The 23,244-nt window shown below is 41.1% G+C and overlaps 1 protein-coding gene and 1 long non-coding RNA gene across 11 annotated transcripts in view; one reads left to right on the top strand and one right to left on the bottom strand.

Moving 5' to 3' along the window:
- ENOX1 (ecto-NOX disulfide-thiol exchanger 1) overlaps positions 1–23,244 on the top strand; it is a 311,721-nt gene that overhangs the window by 259,179 nt on the left and 29,298 nt on the right. The window contains exons 15-16 of one of the 8 annotated variants that reach the window (XR_013174570.1): positions 732–1,006; positions 2,589–8,344. The exons of 6 other annotated variants lie outside the window; for them this stretch is intronic. Coding sequence is in view for 1 of the 2 variants with exons in the window: in XM_077158334.1 (XP_077014449.1) it covers positions 732–740 (9 nt within the window). In the remaining variant the exon portion in view is untranslated. Of the gene's footprint in view, positions 1–731; positions 1,283–2,588; positions 8,345–23,244 lie in introns of those variants that run through there. One more of the 8 variants, XM_077158334.1, reaches the window with a different exon arrangement.
- LOC143681360 (uncharacterized) overlaps positions 1–23,244 on the bottom strand; it is an 86,924-nt gene that overhangs the window by 61,320 nt on the left and 2,360 nt on the right. The window contains exons 2-4 of one of the 3 annotated variants that reach the window (XR_013174575.1): positions 18,662–18,754; positions 11,233–11,312; positions 10,576–10,859 (exon numbers count right to left, since the gene is read on the bottom strand). The exons of 1 other annotated variant lie outside the window; for it this stretch is intronic. This is a non-coding gene — a long non-coding RNA (uncharacterized LOC143681360). Of the gene's footprint in view, positions 1–10,575; positions 10,860–11,232; positions 11,313–18,661; positions 18,755–23,244 lie in introns of those variants that run through there. One more of the 3 variants, XR_013174574.1, reaches the window with a different exon arrangement.

Here is a 23,244-nt window from a genome sequence, read left to right on the forward strand (position 1 = left end):
CTTGGAGGAATACATTGCTGCCATTTTCTCAGGCAAGTCCTTTGACTGTACTCACTCTCAGTCCCTCTGTACCTTCCACAGAGGCTGTTGTCTAATCCAGTGATTCGGGCAGAGCACCGGTGTGCTTTTGTTTCCTGGTCTGGGGGGATGCCTTCCTTCCTTAAGGCTTGTGGTGAGAGGCAAATGAGATCACAGGTGTGGACTGACTGTAAAATTGTGAGGTTCTGTTTGAGTAAAAAGTTATTAGGATTCCAAATTCATCTGCTGATTGAATTAAATTTGGATAGCGCATAGAGAGAAAGGTCTGACACACTAGAAAGCTTAAAACCCTTGTTTGGTAAATATTGAAAAGTATTTACTACTAAATGGAAAAAGCGAAGGACCAATCTTGGAGGTCTTTGTCCCTTCTGGAGTAGAGTCTAACTTTTTTGAAGGAACCTCTCCAGAGGCCATGATGTGGGCATTGACTAAACTTATAGAAATGACTGTTAAGAGATGAGGTTCAGTCCAAGTAGGAGAAGTGGCAGCACTCTGACTAAAGGTGGGTGAGATGTTTGCAGAAGGCTGGAGCCAGACAGTCCCAGCTAGGCACATGGGTGACCCCCTCCCTCGCTGGGCAGGGGGCTAGACCAGTTATTCTCATTGCTGCCTGTTTTTTTCAGGGTCTTCCTAATAGATAGATCATTCACTCACCCTTCCCTTTTCTGTCTGTAATGTGGCCCCTTTGGCAGTTTCTGTAGGACCTCCACTAAGGCCACGTGAGAGAAAAGAGAAATCAACGTTCTGGGCCACATGTTAGGAGCTCTAGCCAAAAATTTCACAAAGACATTTTTAAATCTCTACAGTGGAGTCTGAGCATCATCTGAAACTTCCACACAGCCCCGTGGTGATCGAAAGAGGCGAGGCATTTCAACCAGACTGAAAGGGCCTGCGCCCATTTCCATCACTGCTTAGCTCTGCGTCCAGGGTGCGTTCTCTGACCCCGTCACCTTCCCTCTCCGCATCTGTAAGTCTGTTGAGCGAAACCATATGCTCCTGGCCCAGGGTACATGCGCAACAAGAACTGATTCCCTCTTTCTGCATCAGTAGTATTTAATATAGTCCTCAGCGCTCTGGCAGGATGAATTTTAATGCAAGAGCACCAGGTGTAAAGCCTCCGGCCTAGAAGTTACCGACTGAGACATATAGATTTATTTTCACGATGCTTTTTAGGTGGCAGTAGGAATTTTGTGTATTATCACTTATTAATAGCAATTAAACTGTGAGCAGGTATTGGCTCAGCTGGGTTGACAATGGCTTTTTAAAGGCCAAATGTCTGATTATAAAAGTGAAAAGAAAAAGTTCATTTGAAACTTAAAAAAAAATACAGAAAAGAATACAGAGGTTGAGAAACATAACCTAATTTATGTTTAACATAACCCATTACTCAGAGAAAACCTCTATGAATCTTGCATTGAGTTCTTTCCCCAGTCATGTACACTCGTGTGACCAGAGGGAAAGCCCCATAATAAGTGTATAAATGTTTCAGTTTTATACCTTTTTGATTTCTCACTCTATCACAAGTATTTTTCTTGTCACCAAATAGTACCCAAAGACAAGATTCCTAAGGGCTGCATAATGTAGATATGAAATAATTGAACCATGCACCTGTGTGTTAGGCATTTAACTCCCCCCCCCCTTTTTTTACTGTTATAAATAATACCGTAATTACAATACCCACAAATCTTGGTCTGCCCTCTCATATTTGTTTCTGGGGGATTCAGTGTATTAACAGTTGTGTCAAGAAGACTGGCATGGAGCTTAGACTTCTGGAATTGCTTGACATCTAGAATGTTAGTGCAGATGTGCATGTGGTATCCATTAGTCAACCTACAGACGTACAATTTTAGATATGTCAAGTCATGTCGTTCATTAGCCCTCTTGCCTTGGTCTCAAGAGTCTCCTAACTTAGCGGATGCTGGCCACACCTCAGTTTGGTCTGTTACTATGACTTTTTCACTGTGTTTTACATTTTATTGAGCAACAGCAATATCTGACTAATGCTTTGTCCAATATTCCTGGGATCCCCAAACAGATGTACCTGTAAAAAGCCCCACTCTTGTGCCTAGGCCACAAGGTCTTCTGCAAGCTCATACCCAGTAGCTTGAGTAAACCCAGTAAACCAGGAAAGAGGTTTACTGAAAGTGAATTTAAATTCATTCTGACCAGAAACTGAGGCCAACTGCAAGGGTCTGCTCCCTGAGAGGACCACACAGATTGATTTTTAAAATAGATTTTAATTTGTCCTTGGAAGTGCCTATATTAAAGACAGTTCAGCAGTCCAAGCTTTTAAGTGTACTCAAGTTTGAAACTAGCCTTTATCCCAGATCCTTTAGAGATTTCAGTTATTCCAAACCCAATTTTGTTTCAAAAAAAGCAGAGCTATGAATTTCTGTTTGTTCTCTGTCACTGAACTGTCTTCTAATCCCTAGACCTGTTGAACCACTAGCCCAATTCCTGGTAATTATGTGTAACAGATATTAAATCTTAAATTAAAAAAAAGATTACCTTTCCTCATCTTCCATGTTTCTTAATGTCCGTTCTCCCAGAAGGATCACCAGTGTGTGTATACTTGGTGAGAAGGTGGAGGGAAAGGGAGAGGCTGGGTGAACAAGCAAGAGGAATCAAATGAAGTGACTGCTTAAGCCTGCAGTGTATTGAAGAACAAATTTGTCTCAGAGTTTTCCATGAATTTTTCTCTCGTCTCATCCTTGTTTCTGCTATAGCAAAGCTGCCACCCCATTTCCTCTGTTTGCACAATTAAGGCTCACACAGCGTGGTTAAAAAAAAAATCATTTACAATCTATAATGGGGTTTAATTTATGATACCGAAGGTTACCGCTGTCCAATAGAACACCTTTCCCACCCAACAATAAAACAAAACAAAAAAGGAAAGACTTTCGGTTTTTCATGTTGCCTCTGACAGAAAATAAATCTTCAGAGTTGTCTTTAAATCTGTCAGAGCAGAGATGTTAGGAGTGCATGGAAGAGATACTCTGGGAACATTCTTCAAGTTGAATACACCCCTGCAGAAAGCGGTTGTTAACCACGTGTTTTCATGATGTATATGAGGTCACTTTGGCAAGTGCCAAATCCCCTGCCCAGTTTCAGAATGTGGCTTCCCATCTTTCAGAAGGTAAGCATTAGAGATAAGTGTACATACCACCATACTGAAGAAAGTAAGAAAGAAAAAGAAAAATCCCACAGGAAAATGGTACCATCATCTGAAAAGGAAAACAAAACTCAGGCTCTTTCCTTGCCTCCCATGACAGCTTGCTGCCTGGTCTTAGGACCCTCAGTCCAGAGCTGGGAGAGGGATAGGCAGGACGATGAGAATTCCATCTCCCCACCCCATCCCAGCAACTCAATCATAGGGAAAATTAGCAGCACCCAGTGAGGGCTGAGCCTCATGGGGCCTAGTGTTGTGCCAAAGACATCACAGCTCGTTCAGCTCTCACTGGAACGTTCTCTGATAGCCTTTCTTTTCGGGTCTCACCATCTTGCCCAGCCTGCCCTCCCTATTTTAATGCAGTAAATCAACAAATACTCATTGAGGGAAGCAGCAGGGTGTAGTGGTTAAAAAGAGCCCAGAGCCAGATGGCCTGTTTCCAACCCCAGCCCTGCACTTTCTGACCAGGCAACCCTGAGCAATATACTAAAGCTCTGTGCTTTCGTTTTCTTCACCTGTAAGATGAGGGTAATAACTGCCACAGAAGGTTTTTGTGAGCATTACTCAGTGCCACTGCATGATCAGCGCAGGTTAGGTAGTATTATTAGTCCAGCCTTCTCTGTGCTGGGCACTGTGTCAGGTTCTGGAGATTCATCAGCGAGAATATAGACCTGGTTCCATCCCACGCAGCACTAGCTCCCTGTCGTGCCCTGCTCTTATCAAAACTTGCTTGTCCTGTGCTACATTCCATCAGGAAGCACGCTCTACCTTCAGGTCAATATTACAGTGGGGAATAATGGGCATCAGGTGTTTTAGCTGCATGTTTCCAGCAGAGACATGACCTTTCCTGGAAGAACTGACCCCATGAGAAGGAGAGTCTAGTGGGAGTAGGTACCATGTGTGGGCACAGATAAGACTTTAAGATCCTGAAAAGTTCAACCAGGAAATGAGTTGCCACTTAAGTATCCTTTTAAAGAAGATCCACTGACATCTGGAGCTGCCTGAGGTGCATCTTGAAGAAGATGGACTTCTCATGAGACCACCATTTCCTCTCCCTTGTATTAAATGCCCACACATGTTAAACGCTCCCACCCAGAACTTAGCCTTGTCCTCAGTCTACAGCTCCTGTCAATTCTTGCTCTTCTCCTGTGGTCATTCATTCCCTGCCCTCTGACCCTCTCCCCCATGCACTACTTTCTTCCAACTGGTTTACCAATTTCCCCCCTGTGAATTAACCACATCCCTTACATTTTGCTGTGAAATCTATACTTCCATCTAAAATAACCCCACGCATCCCATCCCAGCACCCTTGGAAAGGATCGATGGCTGAAAGAGACTCAGTTCCATACACCCCAAGTCCAGCACATGCAGAGCTCTAAGGTAGGATTTGGGGACTGCTGTCAAAAAGAGGCAGGAGCTGGCTCCATGTTTAGTGCTGTTACACCTTGTTTTCAGTCAACTCTCAAGGGTCATTTCCTTAGTAAGTGTCTCAATGCTAAGTAACCACATGTTTCACAGCTGGAGCTTGTAGCCGGAGTTTGTCTGGCTTTGTAAGGACAGGAGTTGGCCATTAGTGGAGTTTGCTGCATGTAGCAGGATTAGTACACATTTAATAAAACTAAACGGTTGGATTTAAACAAGGGAAATACTTTCTTCCCCCAGGTCAGAATAGAGAAAAACGGACAGAGGAAACATAACTTTCAGCCCTGTGTGAAAATGGTCTTACATGGGTGCAGATATCTGTGTAACTAAAATCAAGATCTCAAACAAAATGTATCAATTTTGGAGACTAAGTGAATGCGCTTCCCCACAAAAGCTAAGTATGATAATCCTACCCAGTATAACAGCAAATGCAACTGTTTAGAAAGGAAGATTGATAGCGGTGGTAGATTCAATATACATGCATATAAATATACATAAACACTCATGATAAAAATGCCATTTTCTTATTGTAGAAATTTTGGAAAATGCAGAAAAACAAAGGAAAAAATAACCGTATGCAATCTCATTACTGGAAAAGCAACATTCTCATTTCTTTGTATTTCCTTCATCTTTTCTATGTGATCATATATGCTTGTTTATCCAACTTGCAGTATATCATATCAGCAGTGTTACAGCCTACAATTTTTCTTTATAAAGCATGAACATTTTCCCATGTCATTAAATAGGGTATTTTTAGTGTGATTTTTAATGGCTGCCTATTATTTCATGCTGCTGGTGTAGCTCTAATCGGTCCCTACTGTGAGACTTTAAAATATTATCTGTTTTTCCTATTATGGGGAGTAAGCAATGAGTGTTCTTTAACCACATATTGGTTAATTCATTCACCATTTAAGCACTTTTAAAATGGGAGACTTTGGGCTTGATCAGGATTGGGAGATAGAGGGGGATCTGCTGATTCTTTAAAAAGATTAAAACCTGGTTGACACATGGCAAGTCGCAAAATAAACAGCCAATGATAATATCTGGTGGAGGATTCTGAGTTCCTCACCAGGAGAGGAAAATAACCCCAACCATATTTGCATCCTGAAGACAAAAACAAAATTGTATCTATTTCATAAAATAAATTAGCATAACAGACTTTAGAGAAGTTATTTGGGGTCTTCAGCTGTGAACAACAAGCCAGAGTCATCTCTGTGGCCCAGGGGACTGTAGAGCCTGCCGTCTGTGTGGTTCCCAGACCAAGGTTAATGGAATCAGGTAGCTGCTATCCCAGTGAGGCTTGTCCATCCTCCCAGAGAATGTCAGGTTATGGAGAAGAATGAGCAATTAAAAGAACAAAATGCATTCCAGCCCAAAATAGAAAGTTTAGCTTTTATTTTTAATCATGGTCAAGAAGATGCATGTAGGCTCAAAACTATCTTATGATTTCATCAGAGAGAGATGCATAATCAAAGAGAGACATGAAAGCTAAATCTCTGAGTCAGATGTAGCCTGCTTAGCCCTGGTATCCCTGCCTCATGTGCGATAAAGCTCAGCACTACCTGGTATTCTGAGCACAAGCGAACAGGAAGAATGCTCAGCAGAAGTTGGACTTCTCATGAGATGACCATTTCCTCTCCCCTGTATTGAATGCTCACACATGTTAAAGGGGAGGGTCCAGCAGCCCAAAAGGCAGACAGAAGCAGAAGTTTGCACTCCTGCCTCACAAAAGGCAGTAGGGGAGAGTCAGGTGCCTCTTTGACCCAGGCCCCTCCAGCATTTGCCCAGACAGCACCAGGATTAGCTGTCTTGAGGACAAGGAATCACCAGCAGGTGAAATTCCTCCCTTTGTTTTATGTACTTCCTATACTTTTGTCTTTTATGATAAAGAATATGAAATGTCCTCAGTGATTTGCATGCATCTTAGTGTCTGCTAACCATAGCAGAGGCCAGAAAGGAAAGGTGTGGCTGCATCAGTCAGATCAGGAGCTAGTGACACGGTCTTCCCCGCAGATTCCCTGTTCTGTTCTCCCCAGCTTTCCCTAGTTCTGACGTGCTACAAAGGGCAGCCATTCTCTACTTCTACACCCACTGTTCATTTCTGGACCACATTCCATTTAATACTCCAATAATACTGGACTGTTGCATTTCTTTGAGGAAATATGTAAGAAGATCACTATTTTGGTTTGCTAAAGCTGCTGGAATGCAACATATCAGAAATGGAACAGCTTTTTAAAAAGGAATCTTTTAAAAAAAGAATTGTTACAAGTTTATAATTCTAAGGCTGTAAAAAACGTGCAAACTATGGCATCCAGAGAAAGAAATCTTGACTCAAGAAAGGGCCCATGATGTTCAGGGTTTCACTGTCAGCTGACACTTTTTCAAAAATGGTTCCCTCTTAAAGGAGTCCACTAAGCAACCCCACCTTGAGTGGAGACACATTTCCATGGAAACCATCTAATCAAAATGTCCCACCCACAATTGGGTGGATCACATCTCCATGGAAACAACTTAATCAAAAGGATCCCACCCAACAATATTGAAACAGGATTAAAGAACATTGCTTTTCCAGGGTAATGACAGTTTCAAACCAGCACAGACAACAAGAAGAAAAAGTAGGTCCAAAGGAGGAAAAAAGAAGAAAGGGGGAGAAAAGCTCGAACAACAGAGACAAAAAGAATTTTTCTGTTCATCCCTCTCTGCCACCAGTCCACACTTCTAAGTCAACCCTGGCAGGTGGTGGGGCACTGGCTTCCATGATCACACAGCCCACGTTGCCTCTCACCCTCTAGTAATGAAATTTGCCTCCACAAAAGGTATGTTTGTGATCAACATGAATATACTCACTTATGGAAAAGTTTACCCCCAAATAAGGCACTTTCAGTTGAAGCTGGAATCTCAGGTGTCAAAATATGGGTGGGCTCCCTGGGAAAGTTACAAAGACTGGACTTGGAAATAAATATGTTGAAACTACCCCCAACCAGACAAAGTGTACACTGATCCTGACAGCCTCAAACTCTTCCCCACTCTGCTGGAGACTTCTCTCTCTCACTTCCTCTCTTCCCTCTTTGGGACCTAATATTTGGGGATCATCCTTGGCTGCGAATTCATCGTCTGCAGCTGCACCCACCTTTCTTCCTGACCTGCCCCCCTCTCCTGTGTGCAGAGTGACCCCCAGCCAAGCTGCTTGCCCAGGTGTCCTGCATCTGGTCGGAAACCTCCTGTCACTGGGCATGACACTCAAACCTCCAAGAAGGTCACAAACCTCACACTTGTGGCTTTAAATCTAACTTAGGGTATTGCAAAATTTCAGCAAATTGCACCTCAATTTGAAACCCTCCAAGACGTCCTAATTCAGGCAGGGTAAAAGTTGAACTTGAAGTGAAAACAGTTGCCTAAAGGAGAAGGTATTCACATGTTTTGTTCTATTTTTTATTGCTTTTTTAAAAATAGAACAACTTTCCTGGAAAAAAAAAAAATGAGGCTGCAGATCTTGGCTGTGCAGATATCAGAGAAAGGAAGGCTTGACCTGTCCCCTTCAATGGACCAGCCTGCTTGTAACCATGTGAGAAGTCACATGGAGACTTGCAAGCAGCCCGTCGCCATTCTCCACAAACCCTGCAGTTTTCCCAGAAAAATCTCCAACAGCCTTAGAACACAATCATTTTTTCATTTCATTTTTTCCAGAAAAAAATTGCCCATGTAGGGGAGCTTTGTGGCTGTGATACGTAGTTTCACCGTCTTTTTTATGATGTTAGCTTGCACATTAGATTTCAGAGTGACTTTCTCTGGACAGTTTCCAGACTGTTCAGTGTATGCTGATGAGCTGCTTATGTTTATGAGATGTTCAGAATCTAATTTGCACAGGCAATGTTTTCCTTGCCTACTTTGAGAAAGATGACTTGAAAGTGTGAGAAAGTTCTGCAAGTACAAACTATATAAAATCCAAGTACCCACAGAGGTGTAATTCTCTGTCCCACTTATTACCCATGCACACACATGCACACACCACGTGTGCCAATACAACTTTAAGCTTATGTATTGCTGCTGGACACTTTATAGAAAAATATTCAAGTCCCTCTGGTAAGAACAGAGTTGGTTTTCTGCCCACTTGAATCTATTATGTACCCCAGAAAAGCCATGTTTTAATCATGATCCAGTCTTTTGGGGATAAACATTTCTTCTAATCCTGATTCAACATTGTAGGACAGAAACTTTTGATTAGATTATCCCCACAGAGATGTGACATGCCCAGTTGTGGGTGTGGCCTTTTAATTCGATGAGATGTAACTCTACCCATTCAACATGGGTCTTTATTAGTTTCTGGAATCCTTTAAAAGAGGAAATATTTTGGAGAAAGTTGAGAGCTGACAGAGATAGCTGATGTAGATGTTTGAAGATCGAGACAGAAATAGCCTGGATTCTAAGCAAGGACACACAAAAATAGCCAGAACCAGAAGAGAGGAAATCTCCGGCCCTGGCAGATGCTAAGCCGAGATGCAATCCATAGTTTTGTCCCAGAGCAGCTAAGTGAAGCCCACAGATGCTTAGAGAGGAAACCACTGGCATCAGAAGCTGGCAACAGAATTGGGAACAAGGTACAGCAGATGCCAACCATGTGCCCTCCCAGATCACCCTTCCTTGAGCCAAGGGATCTTTCTCTAGATGCCTTAGTTAGAATGTATTTGTGGCCTTAGGACTGTAAACTAGTAATATAATACATTCCCTTTTTAAAAGCTGCTCCATTTCTGGTATATTGCATTGCAGCAGTTTAAAAAACTAATACAGCCTGGTATCCTGAGTATGTGGCATTCATTAACAGGTCTCATTCAGTGAGGTACACTGTTCATCAAAATTCTAAATAATTAGTTTTATTGATAATTCAGCTTTCCTCCATCTGTCATGGCATCCTTTCTTGCCTTCAGTACAAATCTCAAGTGCAGCTCAATTCCTATTTCTTGGGGCCTTACTCTGCTCAAAACCAATACCATCTTCCCCCAGTTCCTACAGTATTTATTATCCTTCCAAACCTTTGGAACAGCCCAATTATGATGGACTTATCTCCCCAATTCAAGCCTAAGTTCCCTAAGGTCAAGGAATTTTTATGTGTCCCTTATAGGGCCTACCACACCAATAAGCCTATGCATGTGAGGTATATCTGAAGTACATTTATAATACTTATTGACTGATGACTGGTATTTATATAGACATTCCAACAGCCTCAGAGAACTCTGTGAATCTGTTCAGCCTGGTTAGATGAGAGAGGAAAAGGCTTCCTTCTGCATGTTATCTGCAGATGATCTTGAAGGTAAACACATTTCATTCCAGGTAACTGCAAGATGTGTGCAGAAGACTTGTAGACTATTGAAGCTAAGGGAAATTGAGGTGTTAGGGATCCCCTTATCCAACTTTCTTATTTTACAGAGTTTCAATTAAGCATGCTTTCTTTTCTAATGATCATATGCCTGTCATCGTTCTTGAAGGTAATTCTTCTCAAACTCTAGTGACCAACAGTGGACAACATGGAGAGCTTATTAAAACAGACTACTGGGCCCCACCCTAGAGTTTTTGATTCAGTATAAATTCTATAGGGAATTTGAATTTTTCTTAAGTTCCCAGATGATGCTGGAGCTGAGGGTCTGTGGACTCTACCTTGAGTAACACAACCCACTCCTCACCCCAGGCCACATTGGGAGCTGCTCTGGCTTCCATGGCAGCCACAGCCTTCCCTGTCACAGTGTCTAAAATGCTGGGACCTAATATATTTTACATGGTTGTCCTTCCTCTAGGTCTGTAAGTTCTTTGAGAACAGAAACCATTAGGATGCCTCTCTGAATCCTATTGTCTAGCACAAAGTCTGTTATCATCAATAAATATTTGATGAATGGAAGAGTAATGCAGGTCAATAAACTCCAGTCAAATTAAACTGAACTGAGGTGTTCAGATACTTTATTTAGTCTAAATGTTGAGTTTTCTTCCCCCTAAAAAGAGAGCATCTTCACTTAATAGTTCTCAGAGTCTGAGAATTACCATAAGAAATCACATGGATTTGGAGACCACACCAAAGATGAGTGGACCCAAAAGGAGCCATCCCTCCCCATCTCCATTCAATCCACATGGGGGGCTAGGCAGCATGGCGGGCATAGTGGTCTCTGCAGGGTCCGACATGGACTACAGCGCCGCCACTGCCTTCAAGGCGGACGCTGCCTGGTGAGGAGACAGCCTGTACCTGAAAAGGTAAATCATGGAAGACTAGCTTCAGACTTCTCAGACAGGAAGAGGGATTTGGATGGGATTAGGGGCTAGAATAGAGTGGAAGAGCTGGGATTCCCCAGTAGGTGACTCGGGCGGAAGATGGCAGTAAAAGTGGTGGCTGGGCACAGGCTCTGGGGCCCAACCACGTGGTTCCAGGCTTGGCTCCTCTACTTTCCCTTTCCCCATATGTGAACTTAAGGAAGCTAACTTACCTATTTGTGCCTCAGTTTTTGCATCTGTAAAATGGGAATGATAATAACCTCGGTGTCCGGGTCCTAGTAAGCATTCAGTAAATACTGTTAGTTATTATCACCATTCCCATCATCAGCATCCTTCACGTTACTTACTTTTTATTCAGAGGACTTCAGACTCTGCACCTGCCATGTGCATGCATCAGAGCCCAGAGCACTGTCTTCTAAGGATGGCGCTGGAAGATATTGCAGAGCAAGAATTGGATTTTGTTGGGGACGGTGGGGAGAGCCTATTTAATGTTGTCTAATTATGCCAGGCAAATCTTGTGAAATTTGATTTTACTTGAATAATAATCAGATGTCCCTCTTTCCCATTTATCAATTTGTATCCTATTTTCATGACCTAATTTACCACTATGAAGGTCAAAGAAACTAAATTTTTATATTGTCATTAGTGACGCAAACTCAGCAGGTGAAAATTACGATAGTGGGTGCTGTGTAGTCGAGAAAAATAAGAGATGTCATACTGAGAAATGGACTGGGAAAATAACATGCCAAGAACACCATAATACAATTAATCTTTACCAGCAATAGAGTCAGTATCATACAAGATAAATCAAACAGATTAATTTTGGATACACACAGATACATTTAAAAATATTTCACTTCAGTTTCTTCTGTTCACTGCTCCTTTTTTATTTTTTATCAGTCAAGATTTTTCATGTCAGTACTTATTTAGGCACAAACGGGTATGGGCCTGTGTAAATATGGGTTGCGATTTTTTTTACATATTGAAAAGATGCACACAGCTATTTTTGAGACCAAGAGCATTTTTTCACCTGGTAAAGTCTGCAATGGCACGTGATGAAACTGAAAGAAAAACACTACAACTTAGAGTTTAAATAATGAACTAAATCATTCCTTTGGGAATACAAAGGAATTTTTTCCCATTTTCAGATCATTATTATTTTATATAAACGCTATCATAGAAATATGCCAAAAGAAAGTCATTGAACTGCCAGCTTGAGACCACAGTGTAAGCATGGCATGAGTGATGATGGTTATAATTAAATTGTGACACAGGCACCAGCGATGTTTTCAGCACTTAATGGGAAACATTTAAGAAATTGACATTTCCCTTTGCCACCAAAGTCTTTGCTTTTTTATTAAAAGTGTACATGACATAACCCTATTGTTCAAAGAAGCACTAAAGAGCAATCATATACATACACGCATATATATTCACATATACTATTATGTATATTAGGTATATAAATTTGGGAAGAGGGTTATATAAAGCATGTAAAGGAAACATACAAATGTTAAAGAGCTTATATATAGGTAGTGTTATTCAGATAATTTTTACTTTCTTTTGGCTTGTGTGTGCTTTGTAAATTTCCTATAGTGAAATAATACATATATATAGTTTTTTTAATGAGAAAACCAATAAAGGATATTATTAAGAATTAAAGTGAAGTAGAGAAATATCTGTATTCTATAAAAGGGGAAAGGCTCATATTTTGGTCTCCAGAAGAAAATTAGTTAGTGTTTAAATCATACACATATTGAAAATATAAAATACTAATAAGGATACAAACTGAAATTAGCTTTTTACTTTCTTCAATCTAAGACAGTTAAGAAATAAACTTACTTCAAAATGAGTCCACCACAAATGCACTTAGGGAAAAAAGTGTTTCAAATACCTGAAGCTACCGAATTGATTTTTTCCCCTATATACTCTACTGTTTCTCACAGACTTCTTATAAATCACTCCAGCCTCTGGGAACTGGCAAAATCTTACAATTGCCAGTCAGTTTCACCCATGAAACATATCCACCTATCCACAGGAACAGATCCACTCAACGCAGAAAACATAACCTGGGGTCTCCTATTCATTCTTTCAAAAAAAGAGCAGTTCCCCATCCCCTGTACCAAGGGCACTATTGCTGGTAGAGAAATGATGAAATGATGGTTGAGCAATTGCATAATTTAAAGTCTAAAATGGGGACACTTTTTAAACATTTTTATTGTGAAATATAACATATATACAAAAGAACAATAAATTTCAAAGTGTATTTTAAAAAGTAGTTATAGAATAAATCTCAACATATATTGTAGGGTTACGGTTCCACAATTTTAAGTATTTCCTTCTAGCTGCTCTAAGACACTGGAGACTCAAAAGAAATATCAATTTGATGATTACTTGACATGCTCATTTGTTAAATCCTATCTTCTCTCTTTTATTACAATTATTTTTTTATCACAATCGACTGTTTTTTTTCTTTTTTGTGGAAAGTAACATATATACAGAAAAGCAATAAATTTCAGAAGCGGGGACACTTTTGAGGAGCACTGTTGCTACTTCTTCTGGAACAACAGGTGTACACCTGGGCCATGCAGAAAGAGGGAGAAGTGAGAGGAGGGCTGGGCAAGGGGCACTCCCAACCCCAACACTCTCCTGAGCCTGTGTCCCATATTCTGACTGCCTTCTCAAGACCTCAGAGCCAGTCTTTCTGAAACAGGAGACTTCCTCACAGGCCAGTGCTTCCAGGTTTTTGCCATCTCTGATTCTAGTATCATCGTTCTGCTAGTCATCCAGACTTGACTTGTTTACATTCTTTCAACTCGCTTCTCTTTCCTCTGATTCACACATGGAATCTGGCCATTCTTCCTCCATAGTGGTTTCCCATCCCCCCTTTCCCCTTGTTTTAGTCAGGGTTTGTTCTAGTTTGCTAGCTACTGGAACGCAATATACCAGAAACAGAATGGCTTTTAAAAACGGGAATTTAATAAATTGCTAGTTTACAGTTCTAAGGCCGAGAAAATGTCCCAATTACAACAAGTCTATAGAAATGTCCAATCAGAGGCATCCAGGGAAAGATACCTTGGTTCAAGAAGGCTGATGAAGTACAAGGTTTCTCTCTCAAGTGAGAAGGCACGTAGTGAATTCAGTCAGTGTTTCTCTCTCATCTGGAAAGGCACATGTTGAACACAGGTTCCTCTCTCATCTGGAAGGGCACATGGTGGACACAGCTCATCTGCTAGCTTCTTCTCCTGGCTTCCAGTTTCATGCAGCTCCCTGGGAGGCATTTTCCTTCTTCATCTCCAAAGGTCACTGGCTTATGAACTCCGCTTCATGGTGCTGCAGCATTCTCTGCTCTCTCCGCATCTCCATCATTCTCCAAAATGTTTCCTCTTTCATAGGACTTCAGAAACTTATCAAGACCCACCCAAATGGGTGGAGACATGTCGTCACCTAATCCAATTAAATAACAACTCTTGATTAAATCACATCTCCAGGGAGATGATCTGATTACAGTTTCAAACATATAGTATTGAATAGGGATTATTCTGCCTTTATGAAATGGGATTTAGATTAAATCATGGCTTTTCTAGGGTACATACATCCTTTCAAACCAGCACAGGTTCTCTAGGGAAACAGAACCAACAGGTAATATCTATAAATTTTAGAGATTTTATAAGAGCATCTCATGTAACTGTGGGGATGCGCAAGTCCAAATTCCATAGGGCAGGCTGTGGGCTAGCAATGCCGATGAAGATCTGAGATTAATTCCCCAGGAGAGGCTGGCTGGCTGAAGTACAGACAGAGGTTCTCTCTTCTCGCTGCTGAAGTCATCATCTCTCCCTTAAAAGCCTTCAACTAATTGGATTAAACATCTCTCATTGTAGAAGGCAATCCCCCTAGTTGATTGTAGAGGTAATCAGCCATGGATACAATCAGCTTGCTGATGATTTAAGTCCGTGAAATGTCCTTGCAGTAACAATCAGGCCAGTGTTTGCCTGGCCAGACAACTGGGCACCATCACCTAGCCAAGATGACAATCGAACTCAACCATCACACCCATCTTTTCCCTGTCAACACGGCAGTTATTCTTTAATATCACCTCCTTGGTGGGGACTGAAGATCCCACGTGGATCTCGTTGCCTGAGCCTCTCTGCCCACCCAGCCCATCCTGCACATGACCCACACTTGGTCATTCTGGAGCACTGCATTGGCCTCTGCTTTCCTCTGTCTATGTGACCTCTTCTTCCAAACCAGGAGAGTAGGTGTGCCACAGTGTCTTTCTAGTCCTGCCCAGCTCTGAAACCCCTCCCTGTTCCACACGGTTACCAGTCCTGCTGGTCTGAGGGAGGTCCGTCGCTGCCTAACCACAGCAGACAGCCAGGTGCCACCCTGCTAGCGCTGCCCCCAAGGGGCTGCCTCTGCCTCGCTCTCCCTGTCTTTCATGACTACGCAAGAACCACTGACCATCAGGCCTGCCTGGAGACCCTGCTGGCTCCCGAATGAGCTAGGGTTCCAGGCAGCCCCGAGAGCGGGATTCAGTCCCAGCGTCCACAGTCACTCCACCTTCGTTCCACAGGCATTTTTCGGTCAACAAGGATGGTAACAGATGCCAGAAAGCCTTTGAGAGAGACAATCTTGCATAGCGGGTGAGACTGGAGCAAGACAACATTGGTTCAAATCCAGCATCTGCTTCTTCCTAGTTATATGACCTTGTTAAGGTCATATAACTAGTTATATGACCTCTCTAAAATAGAGAGGTCATTTGCCTCTCTATGCCTCATTTTCCTCATCTGTAAAATGGGAATGTCATAGGCCTGACCTCACAGGCTGTTAGGAGGATTAAATGAGTTCATATTTGTAGAAGACTAATAACATTACCTCCAATAGTAAGCACCATATACGTGTTTGTAAAATCCATATGATAACCAAAGATGGCCTTAGAAGAAGGCTAGTAGGTGAATTGCTGTATCTCTATATCTCAAGCGCCTAAACCACACTGAGTTTTTGCCTATATTTCTTTAAGCATCCCTATGTGACTTATAACCAGTTCTTACCCATTTAAATCTTTGCTATTTGAAATCTTACAAAACTCAGTTCTTAAGTGATGGCGAAGGACATAATGCATGTGCTCTGTGTCCAGCAATTGAACACCAATGAGGTGGAACACCTCAGCATGTACAACGTGGGCACATTGTGATGAATCTCTGCATCTTAGCCAAGGGCAGGAGCCCCACATGTCTGCTTTCAAGCTGTTTCTCTGCAGCTGCAGCCTAGTGAGCCCTGGACAGCTTCCTCACATAGACCCTGAACATCTAGGGCTGCCAGAAAAAGGGTACAGGTGGGTGGCAGCCCTCGACCTTCAGCACCAGCAGCACCCAGCTTCAGCAACTGATTAGATTAGCCAGAAATCCTGAGGGGGACTGCCACTTGCTTGCTTTCACTTGAACCACTAGAAATTCTGAAGCTTACTCAGCCATTTGTTCTCATTAGTCCCTCTCTCATCCGTTTGCTTTTTTACTGTTTTTCTCCCTCCGCTTCCTCTTTCTCTCTGATTCTTGTTGGCACCAGAAATCCAGGATAAGGGCATGTTGTCTGTACTAAGTGGACTATTTTTATCTGCTGAAAATCTCCAAGTCAGGGCAAAGGGCACAGAGAAAACAGAATTTTGCAGCAGGAAGACATCATTGAGATCTGCTTCAAATCCATCCTCTTACCAATAGAAAACAATGAAACAAGGGCACACAGAAGTCAGTGTCCATTAGCATCAAAATCTTCTGTGTCCTAATCCAGCCTTGTCCCACTGCCCCAGCCATTGCTTGTGGGGCATTCCTTGCTTTACTGGCCATTGGGCACCTGCTCTGTGCTAGACACTGGGTCCTAAAGGAAAGCTTGAAAAGTGTTTGCTCCTCCTCCTCCCCCCATCCAAAGTTCTAATCTTATGAGGAATCTCCTAATCTGAAACTGAGACATTGTTTGACAGTTTGTTTTGGTGCTTTGAAAGACCGTGAGTGCAGGATAAGAAAGTAGCTGATTGGCATCACGCCTGTGGTCTGCGGGGCCCTTGAATTCATGAAGAAGGATGTTTAAGATTAGCCCTGGGCAGCATGGAGCTGAGAAAGCCTTCTTGATCAAAAGGTGGGAGAGAGAAATGAGACAAAATAAAGTGTCAGTGGCTGAGAGATTTCAAACAGAGTTGAGGGGTTATCCTGCAACTTATTCTTATGCATTACATAGATTTCCCTTTTTAGTTTATGGTGTATTGAAGTGGCTGGAGGGAAGTTCCTGAGACCGTTGATCTGTGTTCCAGTAGCCTTGATTCTTGAAGATAACTGTATGATTATATAGCCTTTACTGTGTGACTGTGTGATTGTGTCTGATGCTCCTTTTATCCAGGGAATGGACAGATGAGGGAAAAAAAAGAATAATAATAAATAAACAATAGGGGGAATAAGGGGAAAAAATAGGTAGATTGAAAGACTAGTGATCAATGACAGGGAGGAGTAAGGGGTAACAGATGAATGAGTTTCTTCTTTTTTCTATTTGTTACTTTTTTTCGAGCAATGCAGATGTTCTAAAAACAATCATGGTGATAAACACATAGCTATGTGATGTTATTGTGAGCCATTGATTATACACCATGTATGGATTGTATGTGTGTGAAGATTTGTCAATAAAAATATTTAAAAAAAAAAGATTAGGGCTTAGGAGCAAACAGGAAAACCAGACCATGGCACAAGGAGAGCAGAGGAGTGACAGTCTTGTGGTTGGGTGCTGGCAGAGTGGCTGGGCACATGTCATTCTTTACAATGTAGATCTTGTCACTTGTCCCCCTCACCTTGAACTAGTAGTGTAGAGGTGCCAGCCCATGGAGGGTGTGTTAATCAGGGTTCTCTAGGGAAACAGAAACAACAGGAGTTATCTGTAATTAGAATGAGATTTTATGAAAGTGTCACACAACCATGGGGATGCATGAATACAGATTCCATAGGGTAGACTGAAAATCTGATGAAAGTTTTCAATGAACATAGAGATGAAAGTTCTCTTTTCTGACTGCTGAAGTCATTACTTCTCCTTTAAAAGACTTCAACTGATTGGATTAAAAGTCTCTCATTATGGAAGCCACTCTCCTTATTTGATTGAGTGGATGTAACCAGTCATAGATGTAATCAACTGACTGATGATTTAAGTCCACAAAATGTCCTCCCAGTAACAGTTTGGCCAGTGCTTGCCTGACCAGACAACTGGGCACCATCACCTGGCTAAGTTGACATATGAACATCACAGAAGGCCATAGGGGAGATCACATGATGGGGATAGCGTACTCAATACATCATTCAATGAAGTATCCTGCTGCTGGCTGTGCTTACAAGTCGCTCTGTAAAATGACTCCTAAATAAATGTGTTTTAAAAATGACTCCCATATGCCACTGATTTCTTTACATCCTTTTTCAATTATAATGATAACAGTATAACAACATTGCCACAGAAAAGGTAGGTAATAAAAGCTATTCAAATACAGCCACAGTTAACATGTTTGCATACATGTTTTATGGATTCAATTCCCCAAATATGTATTAAGCACCTGTTCTGCACCCATTCATTCCTATGAATAATAAAAATAAATATCGATGATGATAATAATACCACAATATATTCCTAGAAATTTAGTTTCCTAAAACACCTTCTCACATGTGTTAATACAACAACCCTGGAAGATAGACAAAGGGCATTATCCATGGTTTTCAGAAGAGCAAGTTAAGGCTTAAAGAGATGCCTTACCTAAAGTTCTCCAGTCCATAAATAATGGTGACAGATTTAGGACCCAGGTTCCACTCAGCCACATGCCTCTCTTTCTTGGATATGGTGACTGTCCTAAGGGAGTTGATGGTTTTGTCAAGGAAACAAGCACAGATGAAAATTGGTTTTACCAGATAAGGAAGACATGCAAATGGCCTGGAATAAAGGCCTCTGTGGTGGCATGGGACTTGTGCAATGCATAAAAATGCAAGTAAGATATGGCAAGGAAAGGGCAGAGAAGACTTTCTAAGAACTTATCTGAACTTAGCCTGCAAAGGGGAGAAGCTGTTTTGGTAGTTTTGGACATGAAATGTCAGGCAGCAGCATCTGACTTTTTCCTTTGGGTTGTAAGAAAGCATCTGAAATTTTAAATCAGATTAACAAAGGGAGAGTGGCATTTTAGAAAATTGAGCTGGTGCTATTGTGTTGGAAGAGGCAGAGACAAAGTAGGAGGTTCTCTCAGTAGTCCAAGTATGAAACCAGGAGAACTGATGCTAAAGCCCTGGCAGTGGAAATGTACAGATAGGAAGGGACATAAGTGACATTTCACAGAGACTCGATAAAATTCGGATTTTATAGAGGTCTTAAAGGCACTTAAGGGATAGGACAGAATGAATCAAAGATAAGGTGGAGGTTTCATGCCCCTACGAGTGGAAGAATGATGATGCCGCTAATAAAAGAGAGGAGTTAGAAGAGGATATGGTTTGACAGATGAGATGGATTGGGTTTCAGACATAGACTTATAGAATCTTAGGACAAACCATATCAGAAAGGCCTGGATTCAGCTGTTTATTTGTACTCTTAGAAATACTCTATTTCAAGGTAAGGAAAGAGCATTTATTTTTGTGCATGTACAGGGTTCCCTACAAAATGGCCTGAAAATATTCAGCATGTTATTTGCTGTTATAATTATTGTATTCTTGGTTTTGTGTACAATAAAACAATACATGTAAAATGAATTCTTTAAATGAAGATGGAAGCTCAGTATTATAAAACAGATAAAAATGAATGTGCGGGAATTTCAGAGAACCCCTTAGAACTCCCACGTCACTTCTTTAGAGTTGGTGGGGCTCCGTGGAGCATTATTCAGAGGTGTGTGACCCTACCAGCACCTTCAATTAATTTTTATGTAATTTTATTGGGACATATTCATACAACATAAAATCCATCCAAAATATACAATCATGGTTTCAGTGTCATCACATATTTGTACATTCATCATCATGATCATTTTTTAGAACATTTGCATTACTCCAGAAAAGGCAATAAAAAGAAGAAAAAACCACATCCCATACCCCTTACCACCCCCGCCCCCGCCCCGACCTCTTATTGCTGTACCCAATTTTAAGACTTACAGTAGAGGTAGATTAACTAAGACAGTGTAGTATTGTCAGAGACAGATATATATGAGTGGAACAGGACAAAACATCCCAAAATAGAGCCATATAAACACAGGCAACCAACTTTTTTTTTGCTATTTAGTTATACAGTCATTATCAAAGATCAAAGCTACTGGATTACATTTTAACAAGTTCAGGTATTTCCTTCTGCCTATTCTAAAACACCAGATACTAAAAAGAAGTATCTATATAGTGAGTCAGTAGTCACAAACATTTGTGAAATTCAAATTCTTCTGTCATACCTCCTTCCTGTCATTTGATGTTTCTCTCAATATTCAGGGATATGTGAGCAATGAACATTTTAACTTCTTCATGCTGGAAAGGAGTGTGGTTCTTATGGGGTACAGGAATGAAACTGGTTGATGTTCTGGGAGAGACTGGTACCTCTGGATTTCAGGGCTTATCTGGCATAGGAACCATCTGGAGGCTTTAGATTTCGATAAAATAAACTTAATAAGAAAAAGTTTTATAGGACCTAGTTAGAGGCCAGGAGACTCCCTAGGGTTTTCAGGAATACTGTTGGTTGGGACATGGCTTACTGTGTAGTTTGCAATATCTGGCTATGGCGTGTATGAGAGTAACCTCCAGAATGACCTCTCAACTCTATTTGAAATCTCTTAGACATTGAAACTTTATTTTGTTTCATTTCTTTACCACCACCACCACCCAACTTTGGTCATTCTAAATCCCATGATGCTAGGGCCAGGCTTATCCCTGGGAGTCATGCCCCATGTTGTCAGGGAGACTTATACACCTGGGAGTCATGTCCCACAAAGTGGGGAAGGCAGTGAGTTTATTTGTAGAGTTGACTTAAAAAGAGAGGCCACATCTGAGCAACAGAAGAGGTTCTCTGGGGAGCCTCTTAGGCATAACTACTAGCAGGCCTATCTTTGCCATTGCAGAAATAAGTTTCATAAGGATAAGCCTCAAGATTGAGGGCTTAGCTTGTTAAATTAGGAGTCTCTAATGCTTAAAAAAAATATCAGGAATTCCCCAGGTGGAAAATTTTAATAGTTTCACATTTTTCCCCAGTCCCTCAAGAGGACTTTGCAAATACGTTTTTTTCTGCCCACAGATACTCTGGAATGTATCTGGGTATTACATTAGCCTGTAAAGAATAATATCTCATTCCATAGTTTAGGTTCTGTGCAGTTAGGTTGTTTAAATAAACTGACTAGGTAGGTTAAATTTTATAGGATGCTGCAGAAAAATTAAATTTCAGGCCAAATAAACATGTCTTCCTTTGGTCTTACACAGAAGTTGAAGTTTTAAAATACAGACAATATTATCCTTTACCCTGCATTCTGCTTTCTCTTAGTCTAACCAGGACCATTTTATTCATATCTCTAATTAAAGCCTGATCTTTTTCAGCTTCGTTAACAGTTGCTGTGTGAAGTAACACTGACTTTCAGAACTGTAGAACTCTAACTCTGAGCCTCAAGTGTCACACAGATACCCAATGTTCCAGGGAACTACCAGGTTATATTCAAGGAGCATAGCATCTCAGAATTTAGAAATAACAGTTAAAACTCAGGAATAGATTTGACCCCTTGGACCTTTTTAGGAAGCTTTACAGTGAGCCTTATTTGAACATTCTGTAGTCCTTAATCAATTGTCCAATCTCTACCCACTTTCTATCCCCTGATAGCCTATGTGCTTTCATTCAATTCTCAGATTTACTCAGTGTAGTTAGTTCATATAAGTGAGACCATACATTATTTGTCCTTTTGTTTCTGGTTTATTTTACTCAACATAATGTCCTCAAAATTCATTTACCTAGTTTCATGCCACACAACTTCATTCCTTCCTGCAGCCACTCAATATGCCATCATGTACACATCACAGTTTACCCTCAGCACCTTCAATTTTAGGCCAATAATCTGAGGCTTGAAAATACTGAATAACTTGACCAACGTCAACCAGTTGTTGGCGGGAGAAAACCCAAACATGTAGTATCTCTTCAACCACCTCATAGGAACCTGTCACTTTGAATTTGCATTGGGACAATCAAATTCAAGCAGGCAAGCCTAGTAGTCAGTTGATGATAAGGAACAGAAGATGTAACTAGTTAAATCTGTTAGTGGTTGAACCCGTGAAAATGAAAGAACTGAGTTTTTCCTCAGTTACTTACCACTTATTTCTTCAGAAATTCTAAGGCTTCCCTTGTTTCTACAAGCCTCTTTAGTCTCAATGAATGACTTTGCATTCTGCCTCACAAACTAAAATTACCCAGCAGAAACATTTTTAACTCCATGTCCCTTGGTCAGATGCATTTTATATTGATCCATATCCAACATTCATTTACCTCCTCTCCTCCTTACAAAAAAGGAGTACCCTGCCTACCAAATGATGCTTTTTCCTACTCAACCTGGCCACCTTCACAAAGAATATAAAACAAAAACCAGAGCCCAAGTCTCTCCCACCTCATATCCGTTGTTATGTAAACTGTGGTTGCTGCCACATCTTTACCCATCCGTTGAGTCTTTGTTTTAGGCAATTACCCCCTTTTTGGACACATTTGGTATGACTTCTGCCACTTGCCCTGTTACTGTAGATGGATTACCATACTCAGGCATTGGTTCTACTGGTTATTATTTTTTATTTTCCCAAGAAACATTTTATCCCTTTGGATATAGTCCACTGGGGGGTGTTTGGAATTCAGCTGTGTGTATTAGTTTCTAACTAATATCCCCATTTAATAAATTCGGTAAGTCTTTAGAATTGGTTATACAAACAATGACTGGGGATGCTGAACTAAGAAATGGGGTAGGGGAATCCCTAGTATAAGTTGACATTAAACAACTTATTATTTTTTAGTATGAGAAAACAATGGCTAAATCAGAAGTATGTATAGATTTAAACTCTAAATATGAAAGATACGGTCAAAATATACAAAGAAGAGAAGTACAATCAGTAAATTTGGGCACTTAGGGGAAACTGCTCTGGTGGTCTTCAGAGAGAGCGTATTCCAAGGATTTGGGTCAGCAGACAACGTCATGGGCAATCAATATACTTCTGGACGTTCTCTGTAGAACCTCATTTTCATGTTTCTAATGGTAGAACTTTCCTATCCTCATCAGATCCCTTCCATTTTCCAGAGATTTGGGAGAGAGGAAGTAAAAATGACAGGAAAGTTCTTAAGCAAGGGACAAAGCCATACATAAG

Source organism: Tamandua tetradactyla, chromosome 4 (assembly GCF_023851605.1).
Source record: "Tamandua tetradactyla isolate mTamTet1 chromosome 4, mTamTet1.pri, whole genome shotgun sequence".
NCBI classification, from domain to species: domain Eukaryota; kingdom Metazoa; phylum Chordata; class Mammalia; order Pilosa; family Myrmecophagidae; genus Tamandua; species Tamandua tetradactyla.